The sequence below is a fragment of the Lithobates pipiens genome, unplaced genomic scaffold, assembly GCF_037356315.1.
Source record: "Lithobates pipiens isolate NorthernLeopardFrog02 unplaced genomic scaffold, aLitPip1_a1.2 Scaffold_13, whole genome shotgun sequence".
Taxonomy (NCBI): domain Eukaryota; kingdom Metazoa; phylum Chordata; class Amphibia; order Anura; family Ranidae; genus Lithobates; species Lithobates pipiens.
In genome coordinates, this window is record NW_027507718.1 from 196,560,518 (window position 1) to 196,581,139 (window position 20,622).

The window sequence follows — 20,622 nt, forward strand, 5'->3', positions numbered from 1 at the left end:
AATGAGCAGAAGCTCTGATAACTTCTGTCATCCAATCATGTGCAAGCAAAAATGCATTTTCTTTAATTTTCCTTGCATGTGATTGGTTATTCTTTGCAAAGGGAAGCTTTACCTCATTTACTAAGCTCTGGAGCAAATGCACTTGCAGAGGGCAAAGTGCACAGTCTATTTGCCTTTAGTAAATCAACCCCACAGTGTGGCTGCGTCCATAGTCAGCGTCTAGCTGCCTCTGAATATAGCAAACTATCCGCACCCCATCGCCCATGTGAAAGTAGCTTAATAACCATATGTGCAATCATTTTATCATTGGTGCAATAAACCAATATATTTTGCATCCATCAATAAACAAATTAGTAAAGTGCTTAAGAGAGTCCACAGTTATGCCGTGTACACACAACCGGACTTTTCAACGGACTTGGCTCCGGCGGACAATCCGACGAACTTTGCAGCTGAGGTCCGCTGGACTTTCAAACAAACGGACTTGGCCAAACATGATCACTCCAAAAGTTGGACGGATTCGAATGTGATGACGTAGAATAAGGAAGTTCATAGCTAGTAGCCAAAGCTGCCCTAGCGCCGGTTTTAGTCCCTCAGACTAGCACACAGACGAACGGATTGTCCGCTAAAAGCCGAGTTCGGCGGACAAATTTGAAGCCAGTCTTTTCTAGGACCACCGGACTTTTGGGAAGAAAAAGTCCGCTGGAGCCCACACACGATCAAATTGTCTGACGGACTCTGGTCCGCCGGACCAAGTCCGCCAGAAAGTCCGATCATGTGTACGTGGCATAAGTCATTTTTTTTTTCAGCAGTCTTTTATAAGTGCAGCAGTTAAGCCGCGTACACACGTAGCCGTCTGTCCGACGTACTTAGACTGGCGGACTTCCCGCCAGACTGTCTGTCGGACTTTCCGAACGGGCTACTTGCCCACACACGGCACTTTTTCAGCGGACTAATACAGCGTACTAAGTCCTCCGTACTATCCGCCCTACTTTTGAAATGAACAGACTGGCCCACACACGCGGAGGAAAGTCCGCTCATTTCGAGCGCGTCTCCAGGTAGGCGGGGCCCGCGAAGGAGACATCGCTGGCCCCGCCGCCTGGTATGGACTTAAAGGGGAACCCCAATGCTGAAAAAAATCGGCGTGGAGGTCCCCCCAATGTCCACAACAGACCCTTGTCCGAGCACGCTACCCGGCCGGCCAGGAAAGGAGGGGTGAGCGAGCGCCCCCCCTGAGCCATACCAGGCCGCGTGCCCTCAACATGGGGGGTGCCTTGGGGAAGGGGGGCCGCGTGGCCCCCCCACCCCAAAGCACCTTGTCCCCATGTTGATGAGGACAAGGGCCTCTTCCCGACAACCCTGGCCGTTGGTTGCCGGGGTCTTCGGGCGGGGGGCTTATCGGAATCCGGGAGCCCCCTTTAATAAGGGGGCCCCCGGATACCGCCCCCCCACCCTATGTGAATGAGTATGGGGTACAATGTACCCCTACCCATTCACCTGTAAAATAAAAGTACAAAAAAACACAACACACGAGATAAAAGATACTTTATTGCACAGCTCCGGGGGTCTTCCGTCTTCGGGGGTCTTCTCGCCGGACTCCTCCGCTATCTTCTTGTAGCTCTTTTGCTAGCGGAGGAGCCTGGCATTCTTCCTCGCCGCCGGCCTCTTCTTCCGACTTCGGGGGTCTTGTCCGAGTCCTCCGCTCACAATGACAGGGACCGGGCACGCGGCGACTTATATAGGGACAAGGGGCGGGGTTTTCGTGGATGTCACATGGGTTCATGTCACATGACCCCGCCCCCTTACAATGTCACAGTCCCGGAGGATGCTGGGACTGTCGCCATGTGACATCAACCCATGTGACATGAACCCATGTGACATCCACCGAAGACCCCGCCCCTTGTCCCTATATAAGTCGCCGCGTGCCCGTTCCCTGTCATTGTGAGCGGAGGACTCGGCGAGGCAACATCTGAAGAAGAAGAAGAGAAGAACAGAAGAACGGAAGGCGGCGGCGGCGACAGAAGACCGGGCCACCGCCTGTAAAAGAGCTATAAGAAGGCGCGGTGGCGCGGCAGAAGAACCGAAGAGGGGGACAAGACCCCCGAAGTCGGAAGAAGGGCGGCGGCGAGGAAGAATACCGGGCTCCTCCGCTAGCCAAAGAGCTACAAGAAGATAGCGGAGGAGTCCGGCGAGAAGACCCCGGAAGACCCCCGGAGCTGTGCAATAAAGTATTTTATCTCGTGTGTTGTGTTTTTTTGTACTTTTATTTTACAGGTGAATGGGTAGGGGTACATTGTACATCGGCCGGGTAGCGTGCTCGGACAAGGGTCTGTTGTGGACTTTGGGGGAACCCCCACGCCGATTTTTTTCGGCGTTGGGGTTCCCCTTTAAGTCCATACCAGGTGGCGGTGCCGGCGGCGTCTCCTTTGCGGGCCCCGCCTACCTGGAGACCCGCTCGAAATGAGCGGACTTTTCTCCGGGCGGGAAAAGTACGCTCATTTCAAAAGTACGGCGAAATGCGAGTCCGGCGGGAAGATTGGAGTGTAACACGGCATTCTAAGTCCACCGTACTTTCGGGTCAAAAAAGTATGCCGGAGGCTACACACGGGGGGATTGTCCGGCGGACTTGAGTTTGCCGGACTTTTCCACCCGCTTGTTTGATCATGTGTACGCGGCATAATTCTTTCAAATCAAATATCTCTATGTGCAGTTCCAACTTTAATGCTTGTGGGTCACTTGAAGTGTGAAAGATGTTGGGAACACTTTTACAAGGGCATTAGACAGGTGGGGAAGAGGCGAAATAATGATTTATCACCTGATTTAACCCTGTAAATGCTGCACTACAGTACCTCAGTCGCATTCATTGAACGCTGCTGCAGGCCATTTGCAGCTCAGCCCCATTGATCTCCATGGGTGAGTTTCACAGGCAGTACATATGAACAGCCCTGTCATGCTGTAATGTTGGGTGGCCAGGTGGGCTGGTAAATTCATGGCTCAGCCGCCTGTTTTTACCACCTCCTGGCTGCCTGTATGAAAGATTTCTAAATCAGTGCTTTCACTCCACCCTCTATAGAAAGATGCACACCTTCTCAGATGGACCTTACAATAAAATAAAGGTCAAACTGGCTTTTTCCACTGTTAGAAACAACACTCAAAAAATAAAATGTATAACAGCATGGTTCTTCTCTGCTTTAATATTACTTTAAAAAAAAGAAATAGATGAAAAACAGAAGTACGTTTGCAACTTACAAATTAATTTGGCCAAGAATTTTCCTCTTAACCACTTGCCTACTGGGCACTTAAACACCCCTCCTGCCCAGACCAATTTTCAGCTTTCGGTGCTCTCACACTTTGAATGACAATTACTCAGTCATGCAACACTGTTCCCAAATGAAATTTTTGTCCTTTTTTTCCCACAAATAGAGCTTTATTTTGGTGGTGCTTGATCACCTCTGGGTTTTTTATTTTTTGCGATATAAATGAAAAAAGACCGAGAATTTTGGAAAAAAACGCATTTTTCTTTGTTTCTGTGATCAAAAAAATTCTTAATTTTTCTTCATAAATTTTGGCCACAATTTATACTGCTACATATCTTTGGTAAAAATAACCCAAATTAGTGGATATTATTTGGTCTTTGTGAAAGTTAGAGAGTTCACAAGCTGTGGTGAAAATCACACAAAATTGATCATACCTGATGTACTGGTGGTCTATCTCATTTCTTGTGACCCGAGCAAGCCAGGAAAGTAAAAATACCCCCCAAATGATCCCTTTTTTGAAAGTAGACATTCCAAGGTATTCAGTAAGAGGCATGGTGAGCTTTTTGATGTTGTTATTTTTTCCCACAATTCTTTTCAATATGAAGATTTTTTATTTTATTTAAATTTTTTCCACAAAATTGTCATTGTAATTATGTCTAGTTAAGTTATTTCTCTCACGTGGCATGTGTATACCACAAATAATGCCCCCAAAAAAATTCTGCTACTCCTTCGAGTATTACGATACCACATGTGTGGGACTTTTCCACAGCCTGACCACATAGAGAGGCCCAACATGCAGGGAGCGCCGTCACGTGTTCTAGGAGCATAAATTACACATCTAACTTGTTGACTACCTATTACACTTTTGAAGGCCCTGGAGCACCAGGACAATGACACGTGACTCCGACGTGGCACTGATACGTGGCACTGATACATGGCACTGATGACAGATGCCACTAATACGTAGCACTGGTGACACTGACAGATGGCACTAATATGTGGCACTGATGACAGATGGCACTTATACGTGGCACTGATGACACGTGGCACTGATGACACATGGCATTAATACGTGCCACTGATGACAGATGGCACTAATACGTGGCACTGATGACACGTGACACTGATTACAGATGGCACTGATACCTGGCATTGATGGCATGTGACACTGATAACAGATGGCACGTGACAATGACAGGTGGCACTGATATGTGGCACTGATGGCAGATGGCACTAATATGTGGCACTGATGACACGTGACACTGATATGGCACTGATGACAGATGGCACTATGTGGCACTGATGACACGTGGCACTGATGACAGATGGCACTATGTGGCACTGTGACACTGATGACATGTGGCACTGATGACAAATGGCACTTATACGTGGCACTGGGGACAGATGCCACTGGGGACAGGTGGCACTGGGGACAGGTGGCACTGATGACAGATGGCACTGATGGCAGGTGGCAGTGGGGGCAGATGGCGCTGACAGGTGGCAGTGGGGGCAGTGGGGACAGGTGGCAGTGGGGACAGATGGGCACTTTATTTTCCTTTTTTTATTTATTTATGTATTTTTTTTTACACTAACAGCTGTGAGATCTCACAGAGGTTCATCTCTCCCTCCTCACACGCTGTCTGTGTGAGGAGGGAGAGTAGCGATGAGAGATGATCTTATATGTTTACATATGAGATCATCTCCCACTGGGCACGCCGTTCGCGCTGTAAACGGCCGCTGTGATTGGCCGTTTACAACGATCTGTGACTGGCTGTGTCCGGGGGACACGGGCAGCACATAACTTACCCGATGCGTACCCGCGGTGGTGCGCAGAGGGGAAGTAAACAGGAGGACGTCCAGGGACGGCCTCCCGGCAGTTAACGTCAGCTCTGTAGCCGTCTTTTGGCTATAGGGCGGGCGCGAAGCGGTTAAAAATGTTAAAATTTGTAGCTGTGCCTTGGAAAACAAATTGGGTTAGAAAAAATATACACATTCATGCTTTATTCAAGTGTAATAAATGCATTCTTTAGTGTAAAGTGCATTCATGTTTATTAACTTCCAGCAATTCATCAATAATCAGTTTTCTTCAGGCTGCCAGTAAATGTGGACAGTTCCTATAACCATAAAGAGAGTGCTAAAGGGGAGATCTAAACTAGCCAATTTCACAGTAAAGTGTGAGTAATATATGCAACTTACTTTTCGTTAGAACTAAATGCAATTCTTAATCCCAGCATAGATCATACCTCTGTACCATGTTGCTCTGTTGTCTACAGATCTCCTTATAGTCTGGGTTTAGTTGTAGCTTTGTATCATGTGACACTCTGCATATCCTGCTGATAGACTCTGTCCCTCCCACAGCCACTTCCTGCAGCAGCTACAGTCTATAACACTCCCATTTGTAGTATTTAAGACTCTGCAAACAATGTAACTTCCTTCATGGCCCTGATGGTGGGTGGAATTAAATACATCCTAATTAGCATTCAACCCTGCCCACTCACATCTACCAGAAGAGTTCAAACCTCCCAAGTCCCACCTCATAGATTATAGCATTATTCAAGAAAGAAAAACCTTCATATGCAGCCTGTTCTGAGAACTAGCTATGCTGCTGCTGGGCAGAATTGAATGGATCACAATTAGAATTCAATCCTGCCCAGTTAAATATGATCCTGATCTCCCAGAGCCTTGCTCTCTGTGAAGTGATTCATTTACATATGAATGAAACATCTTATAATATCCTCCCATAGCCCTTTCTCTCTAATCTTGCAGGAAGCCATTCTTTGGCATGCTGCAAGACAGGAATGACGCGGGAGGTGGTATAACACATTTACACTTTTCACCACCCACATGAAGGCCCAGAAATGCCCACAGTAACCCTAGGAGCCACCCACATCAACTCCCAGAACTGGTACAAGTGACTTCCATAGTCCGCCCTGAACCTGCAGAGGCTCAAAGGATCATGGGATATTTGTATCAGGACTGTAAAAGGAAGGTAACAGGAAGTCAGAGAAATTTTAAATTCAGCCAGGAGGAGGAGTGACATCACTAAGGGTGATAGAGAGGAGTGACATTGTGAATGGGATGAGGGGAAGGTGGAATCTGTGTGGGTAGAACTCCAAAGAGAAGCAGCGGGTGGGAAATTAATAGTGGAGGTATATACAGGCCTCCCCAACCTGAAAGAGGAGGAGCTGGACCTCCTATCACAGTTATAAATGGTAGAAGGGCAGGGGAATGTCATCATAATGGGGTACTTCAATTCCCAATATTGACTGGACTGAGGGGGTAGCTCACTCATTAAAGGCCTGTCATTTCATAAATGTCTTACAGGACAGCTTCATTTCTCAATTGGTGGATTCTCCAACTAGAAAGAATGCATTGCTAAATGTATTAATTACGAATGATCCAAGTCCGATTTCAGATGTGACAGTACAGGACAACTTGGGATATAGCAATCACAGGACAATCACATTTAGCATACATTTTCTGAAAAGGAAGCATGAGGTAGCACCAGATCTCTAAATTTAAAGGAGCAAACTTTTCTGATCTGAACATTGAACGTGGAGGAAAAATGGGAATGCTTTAGGAACATCTTAAACAAAGATATCACACAGTGCATTCCAATGGGCAATAAAAATAGAAGAGCGAAGGGTAAATCTGTATGGTTAAACCAGAACATAAAAAGTCTTATTAAAGAAAAAAAAATGGCCTTTAAAAAATATAAGGTGGAGGGGTCATTGTCGGTATTCCAGCACTACAAGGATTGCAATAAGAAGTATAAGAATGAAATCAGGGCAGCTTAAAAAGACTACAAGACTACGCAAGACACATAGCAAAGGAGATAAAAAAAAAAAATTTCAAGGAATTTTTTAGATTTATTAACAGTAAAAAAACTAAATCAAAGCACATTGCCCACATAAAATACAGTGATGGGAGGATGGTTGCAGATGAAACAGAGAAGGAAACTGTACCGAATGCTTTCTTCTTATCAGTTTCTACACAGGAAAGGGACCATGACAGGATTGTTAATAACACATCACAGGATGCACTCTTGTGGCTAACAGAGGCCGGAGTCAAGAAAAGACTAGATAAGTTAAACACCAATAAATCTCAGGACCAGATGGCTTACACCGGAGAGTCCTCAAAGAACTCAGTCAGGTTATAGCTAGACCATTATGCCTAATCTTTGTGGACAGTATACTGATAGGAATTGTACCAGCCGATTAGAGAAAAGCCAATGTGGTACCAATATTCAAAAAAGGACAGAGACATATTCCTGGAAACTACAGGCCAGTCAGCTTAACATCAGAAGTAGGTAAATTATTGGAGGGGATGATAAGGGATTACAGTGGATATAAAAAGTCTACACACCCCTGTTAAAATGTCAGGTCTCTGTGATGTAAAAAAATTGAGACAAAGATAATAAATTGATCAAAAGACAAGAAGAAAACTGGTCGGGGAGGCTGCCAAGAGGCCTACAGCAACATTAAAGGAGCTGCAGGAATATCTGACAAGTACTGGTTGTGTGGTACATGTGACAGCAATCTCCCGTATTCTTCATCTGGACTTTGGGGTAGAGTGCCAAGAAAAAAAAAATTCTAGCTCTGCAAAATTTAGCAAAAACACATCTGAAGTCTCCCAAAAGCATGTGGGAAAATGTGTTATGGTCTGATGAAACCAAGGTTGAACTTTTTGGTCATAATTCCAAAAGATATGTTTGCTGCAAAAACAACAGTGAACATCACCAAAAGAACACTATACCCACAGTGAAGCATGGTGGTGGCAGCATCATGCTTTAAGGCTGTTTTCAGCTGGAACAATGGCCTTAGTCAAAGTAGATGGAATTATGAACAGTTCCAAATACCAGTCAATATTGGCACAAAACCTTCAGGCTTTGTTGCGGCTATTTTGCCTACCTCACTTTATATACTTACCTATACATAAAATAAGTGATTAAAAACCTTTTATCTATATGATATGAATCAAACCATGAAATTAAGAACGAATGATACCTGTACGAAAAGGGTAACAATCTAATTTATTTAAACTTACTATTGTACAGAAAAGAAACGATAGAGATTACTCCATATAATGTGGAGGATACAACCTTAAAAACAACTATGTTACCAATGTTACCAAATATTGCTATAATGGTCATACACATCCTTTCAAGAGATTAATATTATATTAAGGCAAAGTCCTATGGTAAACAGAGTTACCGAAAAGAAAAGAGACATAATAATAATACAGATACATTATCTAGACTGCCCCTATGTTACCATGCTTGCAGTGGGGGAGGGGACACACTGAGATGAAGAGAGATAAGGGAATACATTACACAGGAATCTTACGTGTCCAGTCCATGAGGTTTAAGAGAGCTAGCATCTCTAGGGATTTTGGTTTTATGTTGTTAGAATAACCCACTCCTACCAATCAGAACTCAGGGTCACCTCATTGGTTCAAAGTTGCCTCCTATTCTGATTGGTTATTATTTCAAGCCCAGTTAAACATCATGCTTCCCACCTAATCTCCAGTGCCAGTCTGTCTGCCTTAATAACAGTTCGCCCTCTTTGATATAACATAAATTTGCATTTCAAGGACTTGTGATCAGGTAGAGCCATTATGTCTGAAATGGCCCTCTATGTGAACAATAGGGTAACTGAGTTACTATGCAACAGCAGATCATGCACGTTGGTGTGTTTGAGATAGCAAAAACAGTAAAAATAAGCCCACCTATAATATATATATATATATATATATATATATATAAAACGGGGCATGGAAATTTAATTAGAAAGTCCTCACAATGGTTTCCTTGAAGCTCCTTGCTATAAATATATTTCAAAATCTCCACCACAGCTTCTGCTAGAAAGCTGAACATGATGAGGAAATCCATCTTTCAGCATGGCAACGACCCAAAGCATACATCCAAATCAACAAAGGAATGACTTCACTAGAAGAAGATTAAAGTTTTTGGAATGGCCCAGCCAGAGACCAGCCCTTAATCTGATTTAAAATTTGTGGGGTGATCTGAAGAGGGCTGTGCACAGCAGATGCCCTCACAATTTGACAGATTTGGAGTGTTTTTGCCAAGTCAAGCTGTGCCATGCTGATAGACTCATACCCAAAAAGATTTGGAGTATTCTGTCCTGTTATGGTCACCAATTATCAGAAGGGATGTTCTTGAGCTGGAGAGAGTCCAAAGAAGGGCAGCAAAATTAATAAGGGGACTGGGGGACCTCAATTACGAGGAACGACTACAAGAACTAGATGTATTCCATCTGGAGACACTTGTGAGGGGACATAATAGCAATTTTCATTTATCTTAATGGTGATCCCAGTGTAGGAAAAAAACTATTCAGTCTCAGGGATTATAAGAGGACACGGAATACACAATCAGATTGGAGTAGAAGTGGTTTAACCTTAAGCTGCGCAGGGGTTTTTTCACTGTCAGGGCGATAAGGACGTGGAACTCTTGTCCACAATTGGTGATGTCAGTGGGGAGTATTGATATTTTTAAAAGACTCTTGGACGTACATCTTAAAGAGCACAACATACAGGGATATGGGAAATATTTGTCGACACTGACACACGTACACCAACACAAGTTGAACTGGATAGACAATTGTCTATTCAATCTTACCTACTCTGTAACTATGTCACTAAGTAACACAGAATTTTGTGAAAGCAGTGGGTCACCGAAGACCCCTTGGATTACCTCTAAATATTGGATAAGTTAATTTTCAAAGCATGATCACTTTGAAAGATCTTTCATGGATAAACATTTGCAGAGCTGGGGTCTTTTGACTATTTTCTAGTAGGTGATTATTTTTTTCCATGTCTTTTTCTATCATTCCTGCAAGATTAGCCAACACAATTTTGCATTTCCTGTAACCGCAAACATCCTTGCCACATGATTGATGATTGCTATGATTGTTTGGGTGGGCAAGATTGTGTCTCTTTTATGCAAAATATCTTTTATAAATCTGGTGAGTGCAGCATTGTGGCTAGACAAGCACTTTATAGATTGTTGCCCGCTGTTTTCTGCGCTGCTAGGTACTAATTATTAGCCTGTGTATGTGAGCAAGTGGATTAAAGCTTGCAGTTGGAGCAAGACTCCCGTTTGTGATTACTAGTGAAGTTAGTAGTAGTGGCTGCCCGTGCGTTGTAGGCACACGGGTGCCGCCCCCCCGACACCTCCGCCACCCTCCCTATTCATGTGCCCGGCCCCTTTCAGGACGCGGGACACATTAATTACTATGGCGAGGATAGGTAGGAGGGGGTGTGTATTTTGAAGCAGGTGATTAGAGGCAGAAGCTCTAATAGGCTTCAAAATAGGGTGGGCTAAGGGGGCGCAGAGCACTGCGTCCCAATCCCACCCTATTGTGTGGCATAGTAAATGAATTTTCGCTATTTTCACACTGAGGTTCCTCCCTGACAATCAGCAGGCAGGTCAGTGAGACCTGTCTCCTGATTGGCCAAAGCATTAGGCGATACTATTGGATGCCTAACGATTTGGCAGAAGAGAAGACGAGTGGACACAGAAGCCGTTGCCACCGCTGAGGAGAAGAGCCACAAAGGAGGAGAGCCCTGGCCCCTGTCACTCCAGGAGAGGAGCGGTTAGTGAAGTGGCAAGTGGCTGCATTTAAAGGGACAAGTGGCTGCATTTGAAGGGACAAGTGGTTGCATTTGATGGGGCACAAGTGGCTGCATTTAAAGGGACAAGTGGCTGCATTTGAAGGGACAAGTGGCTGCATTTGAAGGGACAAGTGGCTGCATTTGATGGGGCACAAGTGGCTGCATCTGATGGGCACAGGTGGCTGCATTTGATTGGCACAAGTGGCTGCATATACTGGGCACAAGTTACTGCATATACTGGACACAAGTGGCAGCATTTGATTGGCACAAGTGGCTGCACAATGGCTGTATTTGATGGGCACAGGGAGGCTGCAATTGATGGGGGGGTCAGTATTTTTTCAGTTTGTTTGCACTCCCCCAAAAATTTTGAGCACCAGCCACCAATGGTTAATAGGTATGTTTCTCTGCCTGAAGAGACCAATTAAGGACTCGAGATATTTGGAGAGGCATGGCTAAACTCTATTTTTAGAGCAAAGTTGAGGTTCACATATACATTTACTAGATTGTATTCTTAGGTCTACCGATAGTTTTCACACAAGGATTTTATGGAAAAGGACATCTGATTTTTTTTCTATTACATGTTCAGTCTGAATTTCCTGGGATTATTTTTAGCAGTGATGGTTAACTACACTCACATAGTGAGATTTTAATTGCAAGAGCCTTGCACGACTGGGACGCTCCACTTTGTGCCTGCTTTGTGTCATTTGCAGAGTGTTAGTAGTCTGCTAGAGCAAGTTGCAAATCTTTATTGAATATGATTGCAGTTATTTCCCATGTGACTCTATAAAGAGAGCTAAAAAACATGCAGTGTTACAAGGACCATACAAACTGAAATTAACCGACACTTTAGACTGGGATTTGGTAAAAGTTTACTTGTGCTTAATTTACACAGAACATTTATCGACTGTAATTTTCCTTCACATCAGATATGTTCATGGTCCTTTTCAAGCATAGTTTTATTCTAGCTGTAAAATAAGGAATACTGCATGCATCTTAGTTTTAAAATGTACTATAAACACCTATATAGTCTGTACAAATCAGACTTTAGGCCTCTAGTTCTGGCATTGCCTGTTATATATGCAGCAATGCATCTTCTAGAATGTGAATCCAAGTTATGATACATATACAGTATATACAGCTATTTTACAAATGCAGTTAAGTGCATTATAATTTGCCTGTAAGCCCAACTTGAGGCATTTGGCCAGGACTTCATTTATTTAGCATTTTAAAATTTCACTTCCTAACCTGACAGTATTAGGATCACATTTTGGATAGAGTAAAGGAGCAAAGGATAGTTACAACCCTCTGTCAGTTTTATTTTTTCCATGGGACACATTGGGACATTTCCTTTCACTTCCTGTCCCATGGCAAAGATAGGAAGTGATAGGAAATCCCTACAAAATACACCAACATGGCCCAGAAGAATCTGGTATACAGACATACTCAGATTTCTAGAAGATAACCCTTGGGGTCTTCCCAACAAACCAGATCTGCTATCTCCTGTTTTCCTGCTTCTCAGTCTCTGGCTTTAACGGTATGGCTGTTGAAACCCAGGTCTTAAAGGATAGCGATGTTTTTGAGTTTGCAATTCCTACTTTGCTAAATGCAATAAAAGCTTCCTCCAGAAAAATGCCCACCTGGTCTTTTGTTCATTATTTTTCAAAGTTTTACCAGGTTGAGGTTCAATCTTCTGCTGTTTCAAGTTTTGGCTGCAGGGTTATCAAAGAGGCAGTCTGAGGTATGGTTTCTTGGCCCTTGTGGTTTGCGGCTTTTGGTACAGTTTTGTTTGCCTCATTTAGTACAGTTCTGTTTGCCTCATTTTTGCCCACCCTTCTAGACTAGGGATATAAGAGAGGCACCCAGGGGGTGTGTCCTCCAAAGGTTTTCTGGTGTCCCATCACTTGGTGTATGAATACTCTGACAGTATCCTGTACTGTACTCCAAGATAGGGAATTTACAAGTCAAATTCCTGTTTTTTTTACTATTGGGACATGGAAGGGTTTGGAAGAAATTACTTTGCCCTGGTCCCACTAAGGTTGAGAACCACTAAGATTAGGAGTTTAAGACAGTTGGCACTTTTATGATTGTATTATGTGATCTGGAGACACCTTAGCAAAAATCTGTTTTGACTTTTACTGTATTTTGAAATGGAAAAACCCTACTTCATTCAAATTAATTTATTATGTGTAGGGGATTTCCATACAGTATATCGTGGTGTACTTTTTGAGGCCACTGTGTGATAGCAGCGACTGCTTTCTCAGATCTCTATTGCTAGGAATAAGAACCTGACAGAGGCTCTATCTGTTCCCTGCTCTAGCCAAAGCTGAATATGTTTTGGCTGGAGTTTAAAGCTTTCCAAATACATTTGATGTATAACTCAAAAAACGTCAGTTAGATTAGAATGCAATTTCTAGGTTACAGCAGACTGCCAGCGTCACAAGAGATTGTTATGTTACAAGAAAGAGTGTTGTGTTTCCTGAAAGACTGCTTTATGAGACTGCTGGGTTATTATAAAAAATGCTGCTCTTTACCATGTGTCACTCCATATGAATGAAAACTTTTATCGAAAACACAAGGATAGTTGGTATAAGTTTATGTTGGGCACCGTATGAACTTGTCTATTTGTGTCAAATTCTGGAATGTTGTATCTGCTAAATTTGCCTTCTGAATTCTCTTATGTGCTGTTATTGAGGACTACTTAGAACAGGCTTATTCCTGGAGTAAAATGGAGGGCGATGCCCAGGAGTAAACATTACATTTCTCTTGTTTTTGTTTTCTTGTAATAATAAAAAATTTACTTGAATTTAGTTTTCTTCTAAAATATTAATGTTATTTGTGTTTTCCATGCCCCCCTTTTCTTCATCTTACAGAAATAAAACAACTGGTTTATTGTAAATTAATTCACCAATGAAAGAACTAATTTGAGTAATTTCCCCAGTTAACAGAGTTGTTTTCTTGTATGTGGATACACTTAATGGTATCTGTATGGTTCTGGTTCTTAATGGTGTATGGTTCTACACTTAATCCTTGCCACATTATATACAACATTGACAGTGGCATTGCAGTAATAGTGGTTTGCATTATACGGCATGCAGTATAATTTCTAAGTAAAGAATATATATTTTCAGAACGTTGGCTTCCATTATATCACAGTATTAGCAATTCTCTGTATGCTTACTGGTATACAGTTTATCTAGTACATACACACCACATAGAAACAACACATAGACAAACCTTCCACATGTTTTTCCTAATGTACTCTTTTAATTGTTTTGTGAATAATAAGGGAACAATAATTGTTAAAATATGAAAATTATTTTGCTACAGAACCTGAAAGAAACCTATCCTATGGGAATGTGTAGGCTGTCACAGCTGAGCTTTACCCCCATAAAATTGTACTAATATGGCTGATTCAATAGAATTGCTATTTTTTGAACCACTAACTTGGAACAGGTATGCACACTATGGGGTTGATTTGCTTTGCAAGGACATTTTCCCCAGAATGTATTCTTTGCAAAGAATAACCAATCACATGCAGTGAAACTTAAAAAAAACAATTTTTTTTTATTTTTGCTATAACATGATTAGATGATGGAAATCAGCAGAGCTTCACTTTATTCACTAAGCTCTGGGACAAATTCACTTGCAAAGGGCAGTATAACTACACTTCCTCCACTGCTGCTACAGTGCTGAGATCCTCTGCAGTGAAAAATCTTCAGTTCAGAGACTTACATCAGTTCTATGATGTGCACTAGCAACAGATAACTACAATACCCATATGTCAACCACCTAAAATGTTAAGCACAGGATGGTGGCTAGTTCAAGGCTGAGATGCCCAGCCTAAATAAGTATAAGCTTCACCTCTCATTGGATGTATCCTCAAAAAGACTTGTAGGCTAGGTTCACACTTATGGGTGTTTGCTGCTTCGGGTCCGCACCTGTTCAAGCAGTCGCAACTGCCCGTAGAGAAAAATACGCTTCTGTGAGAGATGCGCGGGGTTGCCATTAATCCTAATGGCACCCCCACGCAGCACATTTTCCCTGCACTTGGGACCGCACTGCATTTGTGTTTTCTGTGGTGGAAAAAGGTGCAGGGACACTTTTCATGCATTTTCTGAAGACATAGCAGTCCAATGAATGGGCTGCCATGCTCACACAAAACACGGCTCACAGAGCTACACAATTGTGAACCCAGCTGTAGTCTGACCAGATCTGTTAGATTATGGGGTGCACTGGGCAGCATAGTCAAAATCTGTTGTCTGTTTGACTATGCAGTGACATTTAGACATACTGCACAACTGCTATAACAGGACATTTATACTGATTGTAGCTGGGCTTTAAAGGTACAGCTGACCTACTAATTATGTACTGGTGTATTTATTTAAATTTTTAGCAAGTATAGAAAATGCCAGTTGATCTTGCCAGAATTCAGTGTCCTTGCACTTCTTGAGAGATGAATAGAAAGCATAGACAGTGTTATAGGGATGAACAGAGGTAGACATGCTTGAAGTCTAGCCTGTGTGACAAAATGCTCCCTCCTTAGATACACTGAAGGTGTGAGCATTGGCTCCCAGGGACAGAAAGTTTGTTATTTGAAGCATTACGAGGTGAAAATAAAGGGAGAAAGTCCCAAAAAAAATGAATTTCTATTATTTTTGTTTTAAATATTTTTTAAAGGGCTGCAGGAAGTCTAGCAGTCTATGTTGTTCCGCCCATTTTTTATTTATTTTTTTGTGGGGGGGGGGGGATTCTTTTTATTTCCATTTCCATATAAAGTTACAAACTTAAAGACAGTCAACAGTCAGCACTACAATGCATCAGCACCAGTGAATAATGCAGCTCCCATATATCATTTGTGACAAACTCATTCAAAGAAATTACTACAGAGCACATAATAGGCACGTTCAATTTCAATCACAACACTCCCAAAAATACCAATAGCAATTTTACCAGGTGCTCACTAGGGCCCTCAAATGACCAGTACTTTGCCCTCAGCAGGAAACTTTAATCTACAATTTATCCGAAGCAGTGGAATTGTCATTAATCAAACCACCCCAAACCTTTTCAAATTTAGATGGTACACCTCCACTAAGATATGTAGCTTTGTTCAACGGTAATGCATTATTTACTGATGCCTTCCAGAACATGATGGTGGAAGGCACCAATTTTTTCCATGACAGAATTATGATTTGGATAGGTGTGCAATGCCAAAATATGTGTACACATCCAACAGTTCGAAGAATGTGTGGGAAAGATCTTTGCAAGTTTAGCAAGGGGGGGGGGGGGGCGTAGGTATAAAACATTTTTATGGAGAAATTTAAATTGTATAAATTGATCTCTTGCTGGCACTAGTCTGGAAGAGGGTGGTACTCCAAACATTGTCCCAGTCATCACCGTGTAGCTGTGGGAAGTCTGACAACCATACAGTGCGACAAGAGGACATACTTGGTGGTATCTATGAATGGGGGTTTATAAGTAGTGGATAGGGCTTTGGCAAGATCTTTATCTCTACGTAAGAATTCCAAATCTCCAACCTTCACACATAGACTGGAATATCCAAATATAAAAAGCCTGCTTATGCTGAAGATAGTGAAATAGATGTGCATTAGGGAGCTGATATCGGCGTTTGAGTACATCAAATGTCAGGAGCACCCATTTCCCAACTACAGAACCCACTGTCTTTATCCCATACTTCCTCAAAATAATTGGGTCAGGGTAGACAAAGAACTGGATCAGCTGAGGATTATTCCACAATGGCATATATGGGGACACTACTCTGTCCTTAATTTCAGCTCTCCTGCTTACTTCCCACGCTCTATCAGGTCTCATAGACCAATTGAGGGGATAAAGGGCCCGGCACCCATAGAACACTAAGTGAAACAATGCCTCATAGGAGCCCACGACTGTGGTCTCCAATGATACCGCTGCATCATCCTCCATCCCTGGTTTTAAGGGTCTCTAGGTGCTTGCTCAGTTAAAGGAAGTTATATGTTTAATTTAAGAAGCTTATTTTAATGCAGATAACCATTTAATGATCTATTTACAAATAAAGGTTTATCTTAAGGCACTTTTTAGTTTTTTAAAGTTTTTTTTTCGCTTTTTCTATTTTCTTCAGTTTGCTGTGACCTTCTGGCACTGCCCATATTTTCAGATTTTACTGATTGCCAGAGGCAATCTGTTAAAGTGATACTAAACACTCACTGTTTAATTTACATTGTCCCTTCTATTTCTGTATGTTGATAATGCCATGGTGATTATGTTATTAAAAAAAAAACATTTTAATGACCCTTTTCCTAATTGATACACAGCTGTCACACCCAGATCTTTCCCAGCCTGTCTGCAGAGAAACATAAGCAAGAGGAGTTTCTAGTCCTCTGCTGCTGGTCATGTTGAAAAAAAAAAAAGCAGCCTTTGGAATACAGAGTAAAAATAAATAAATAATATCAATAAACTGTTTTAAGTTGGTATATAAATATATATTTGAAATCAAATCTTTATTATTTTGTGGAAAAAACATGTGAGCGGATTTATGCCAGTCACAGGCTGTCTCTCGCCTCTCCTTCCTGTGTCTTAGAATAAGAGGGAGGTGAACCAAGATGTAATATCCTGCCCCCATTGTGTTTAGCTGGTTACTGGGCATGGGGGAGGAGGGCTGTCATTTACCACTGTATATACAGTATGCCCACATGTGTGACTCGATGGTCATATGGGCTGCTCAGATGTAATAGGGAAGAAATGCTCAGCATAGAAAAAACTGAGCATGTGCAGAGTTGCCTAAACAGCTGCAAAATACCTAGATGGCATGAAAAGGGACATGAGCAGAATGTGGAGATAGAGACCAGCAGGATCAACCAAATTTTTTGCAGAATACAGAAAATGAATCTGAACAGCATGTAATACAGCATTTATTAAATTTTTTTTTTCTTATTTTGTCAGTTTAGTGACACTTTAACAAACGCATGCCCTATACAAACAGACAAAAGGGCTGCTGTAGTATCTCTAACTTTACTGTAACTGCAAATCATGCATAGTCCACCACAGGGCAAGTCCAAAAAATACATAAACCTCAAGTAAGAAACATGTTTTATTTGTGTAAATGTACTGTAATCCATAAGCATATCCTGGAAAAGATAACGTCTAAAAAAGAATATATAATATCAGCAGTTGTCTTTCTTTCTAAGTGGGCTTTACACTTTAATCTTTAAGTTTCCCTATGGATTCATTTTCAGTCAGTCCCCTTATCTGCCCCAGAGCAACTCTTGTAAGGGTTTGAGATGTAAGATTTACTGCCAAACAAAACATGTCAGAGGCATAATTCAATGTCAAGGTATGAAATAATTTTGGCACACACTCATTTATGAATATATGCAGTGTGCCTATCCCCTTGGATACAGTGATTGATTCTTTTGATATATATTTAGCTTTTCACATTGTTAACTAATATTTCCTTTATTTATGCAGAGTGTGATTGGAGCTGCAATGCTTGCAAGGGCCCTTTGAACACTGATTGCCTTCAGTGTATGGAGCACTACGTTCTTCATAATGGAGCTTGTGTTGAGCATTGTCCACCCACCTACTACAAGCATCGGGACACCTGCAGAGGTACTTTTTTATGTGTGCTTTGTAATTTGTGAGCATAGTGAACCAACCAAACTACAGGTTTGTAAAATGATATAAGAATTTTTCTACCTCTAACAATTAAAACTTAGAAAAATATAGAAGCTGCCATTTTCTGACATTTCATTCTGATCTATTATTGCTAAATTTTTGTTAAAGGCCAGTGAGATAATTTATTGAAGACAAAGACAGACAATTAGCATTTTCAGAAGAGGACAGCAATGCAGTGCATTGAAACAATATCCAATAGTTTGGGTATGGGGGAACACGTGACTCTCTGTATCGACTTGCACATTCACTCAATGTCATGGTGATGGGAGAAATGCCCTTGACTTTGTATAAGCTCCCACCAGACTGACTTACATAGTTTTTTTTTTTCTTTTTCTTTTTTGCTTTTCTCCAGTGACTGAGTGGGTCAGCAGGGGGAGCAAACATAACTTGAGTACAGTATAAACAGTGGGGGGGCTGAAAAATGTATTTTTCCTTTTACTAGGATTTTTTAATACCGACACTTGCTGTAGCCCATGCACAAGGAAGGCATTGCTCTTAGGATCTGTAACATTTCGAATAATAGAGCCTAGTGATGGGATAATGCAGCTCCATCACACTTATGCAGGAGTTGTTTCATTACTGTAAAAAGGAAAACAATGGCAGATTTTCTGTGAAAATGGCAGTGGTGTGGGCTGTTGAGTGGGGAGGGGACGTTTCAAATTGTCTTTGGAGAACAGCAAACTGAGTGGTGAGTTTGCAATAGTGCGCAAGTATGCCATACATATTTGCACACTAAAGGAAGTGGTCCTGCTGAACCCCCATCCTTCAGTTCCACTTTAAGTAAACTTGCATGGATATAGCACAGGTTAACTTTAAAGTATGCCCATATACCATCTTCTCTACCCTTACACACTATATTTGACAAACTTACATCTGTCCAAATCCCCACATTTGGACATTGTAAAACAGAGTACATTACCAAACAATGATATGGTTATAGTCAGCTGCACCGCAGAAGGCTTTCATTTTTTTTTATATATACCACTATTCTCGACAGCAAGTGCCACATTTCACGGCCTCCTCTTCATTCCTGTATGTATAACTGACTGCCAGAGCAACTCCATTTGTATAGCTAACGTACTGAAAATTGAATTTGCATACATTTATTTACTGCGCAGAGAAGTAATGATGCTCCCATTCTGGAAATAAACATGAATTACTAGATTCACAGACGTTTTTACCTCCCGCAGATATAACCTTGGCTGACTGACAATCCATTATTTATTAACTCCTCATTGATGACCTTTTACAGTGTACTTCTTTTCCTTATTTCCTCCTTAGCCATGAGATAATCAGGTCATCAGCATCTCCTATATAAATATTAATGCATTCCACTGTCATCTTAAATCTAATTTCTTCTCTCCTTCCCTGTTATTTTCATTCATCTTAACATCCTCCTCATGTTACTATTGTCTCTTGGTAGATTCATCATTTTTTAATATGCTTTAGCTCTGCTTCATTCTGGCCTCCTCCCTAAGTTGTTCTTCTTGTTAGTTCTAAGTATATCCCATATGCATTATAATAATAATCATGTGCTGATTTTTATTTTTTTTATGTGGCTGTGTGTCCATATGATAAACATAGTCCTTGAAATTGTATATTGCATAATAAAAAGATTCATATAAATTGTAAACATATATTTAAAAATGCAAATTGAAAACATGTCAGGGTCCTTGTTTCAGCTGTTAAGTACTGCGGTAAGGGTTAAAATATCCTGTGCTGGCAGCACATAGGAGAGTCATATGACTGTTCTCACACAGTGCAGCAGCCTGGACCTCCAGAGGTCAGCCATGTTCACCTGAACACTACCCCAATCAACAGCGCTGCTCAGAAAGCAAAAGTTAGAGACCATGGAGGTAGCATTATGTATGAGAGCAGTGATCCAAATCTCTTACAAGCTGCCACAACAGGCAGAGGTGTAGCTTGCAGCTTGTGGGCCCCCGATGCAAAGGTTGACCTGGACATTTGGGCGCTAATTGGGCTACTTGGAATAACACAGGGAGTCTACACAGGTTTTGGATTTCTGATGAGACCCACAGGAATTTTGTTGCACTTATCAAACAGATAT

At 41.8% G+C, this 20,622-nt stretch overlaps 1 protein-coding gene across 1 annotated transcript in view; it reads left to right on the plus strand.

The window, feature by feature from the left end:
- Positions 1–20,622, plus strand: part of FRAS1 (Fraser extracellular matrix complex subunit 1) — a 708,831-nt gene that overhangs the window by 431,869 nt on the left and 256,340 nt on the right. The window contains exon 24 of the mRNA XM_077476089.1: positions 18,348–18,488. Coding sequence (XP_077332215.1) covers positions 18,348–18,488 — 141 coding nt within the window. The remainder of the gene's footprint in view (positions 1–18,347; positions 18,489–20,622) is intronic.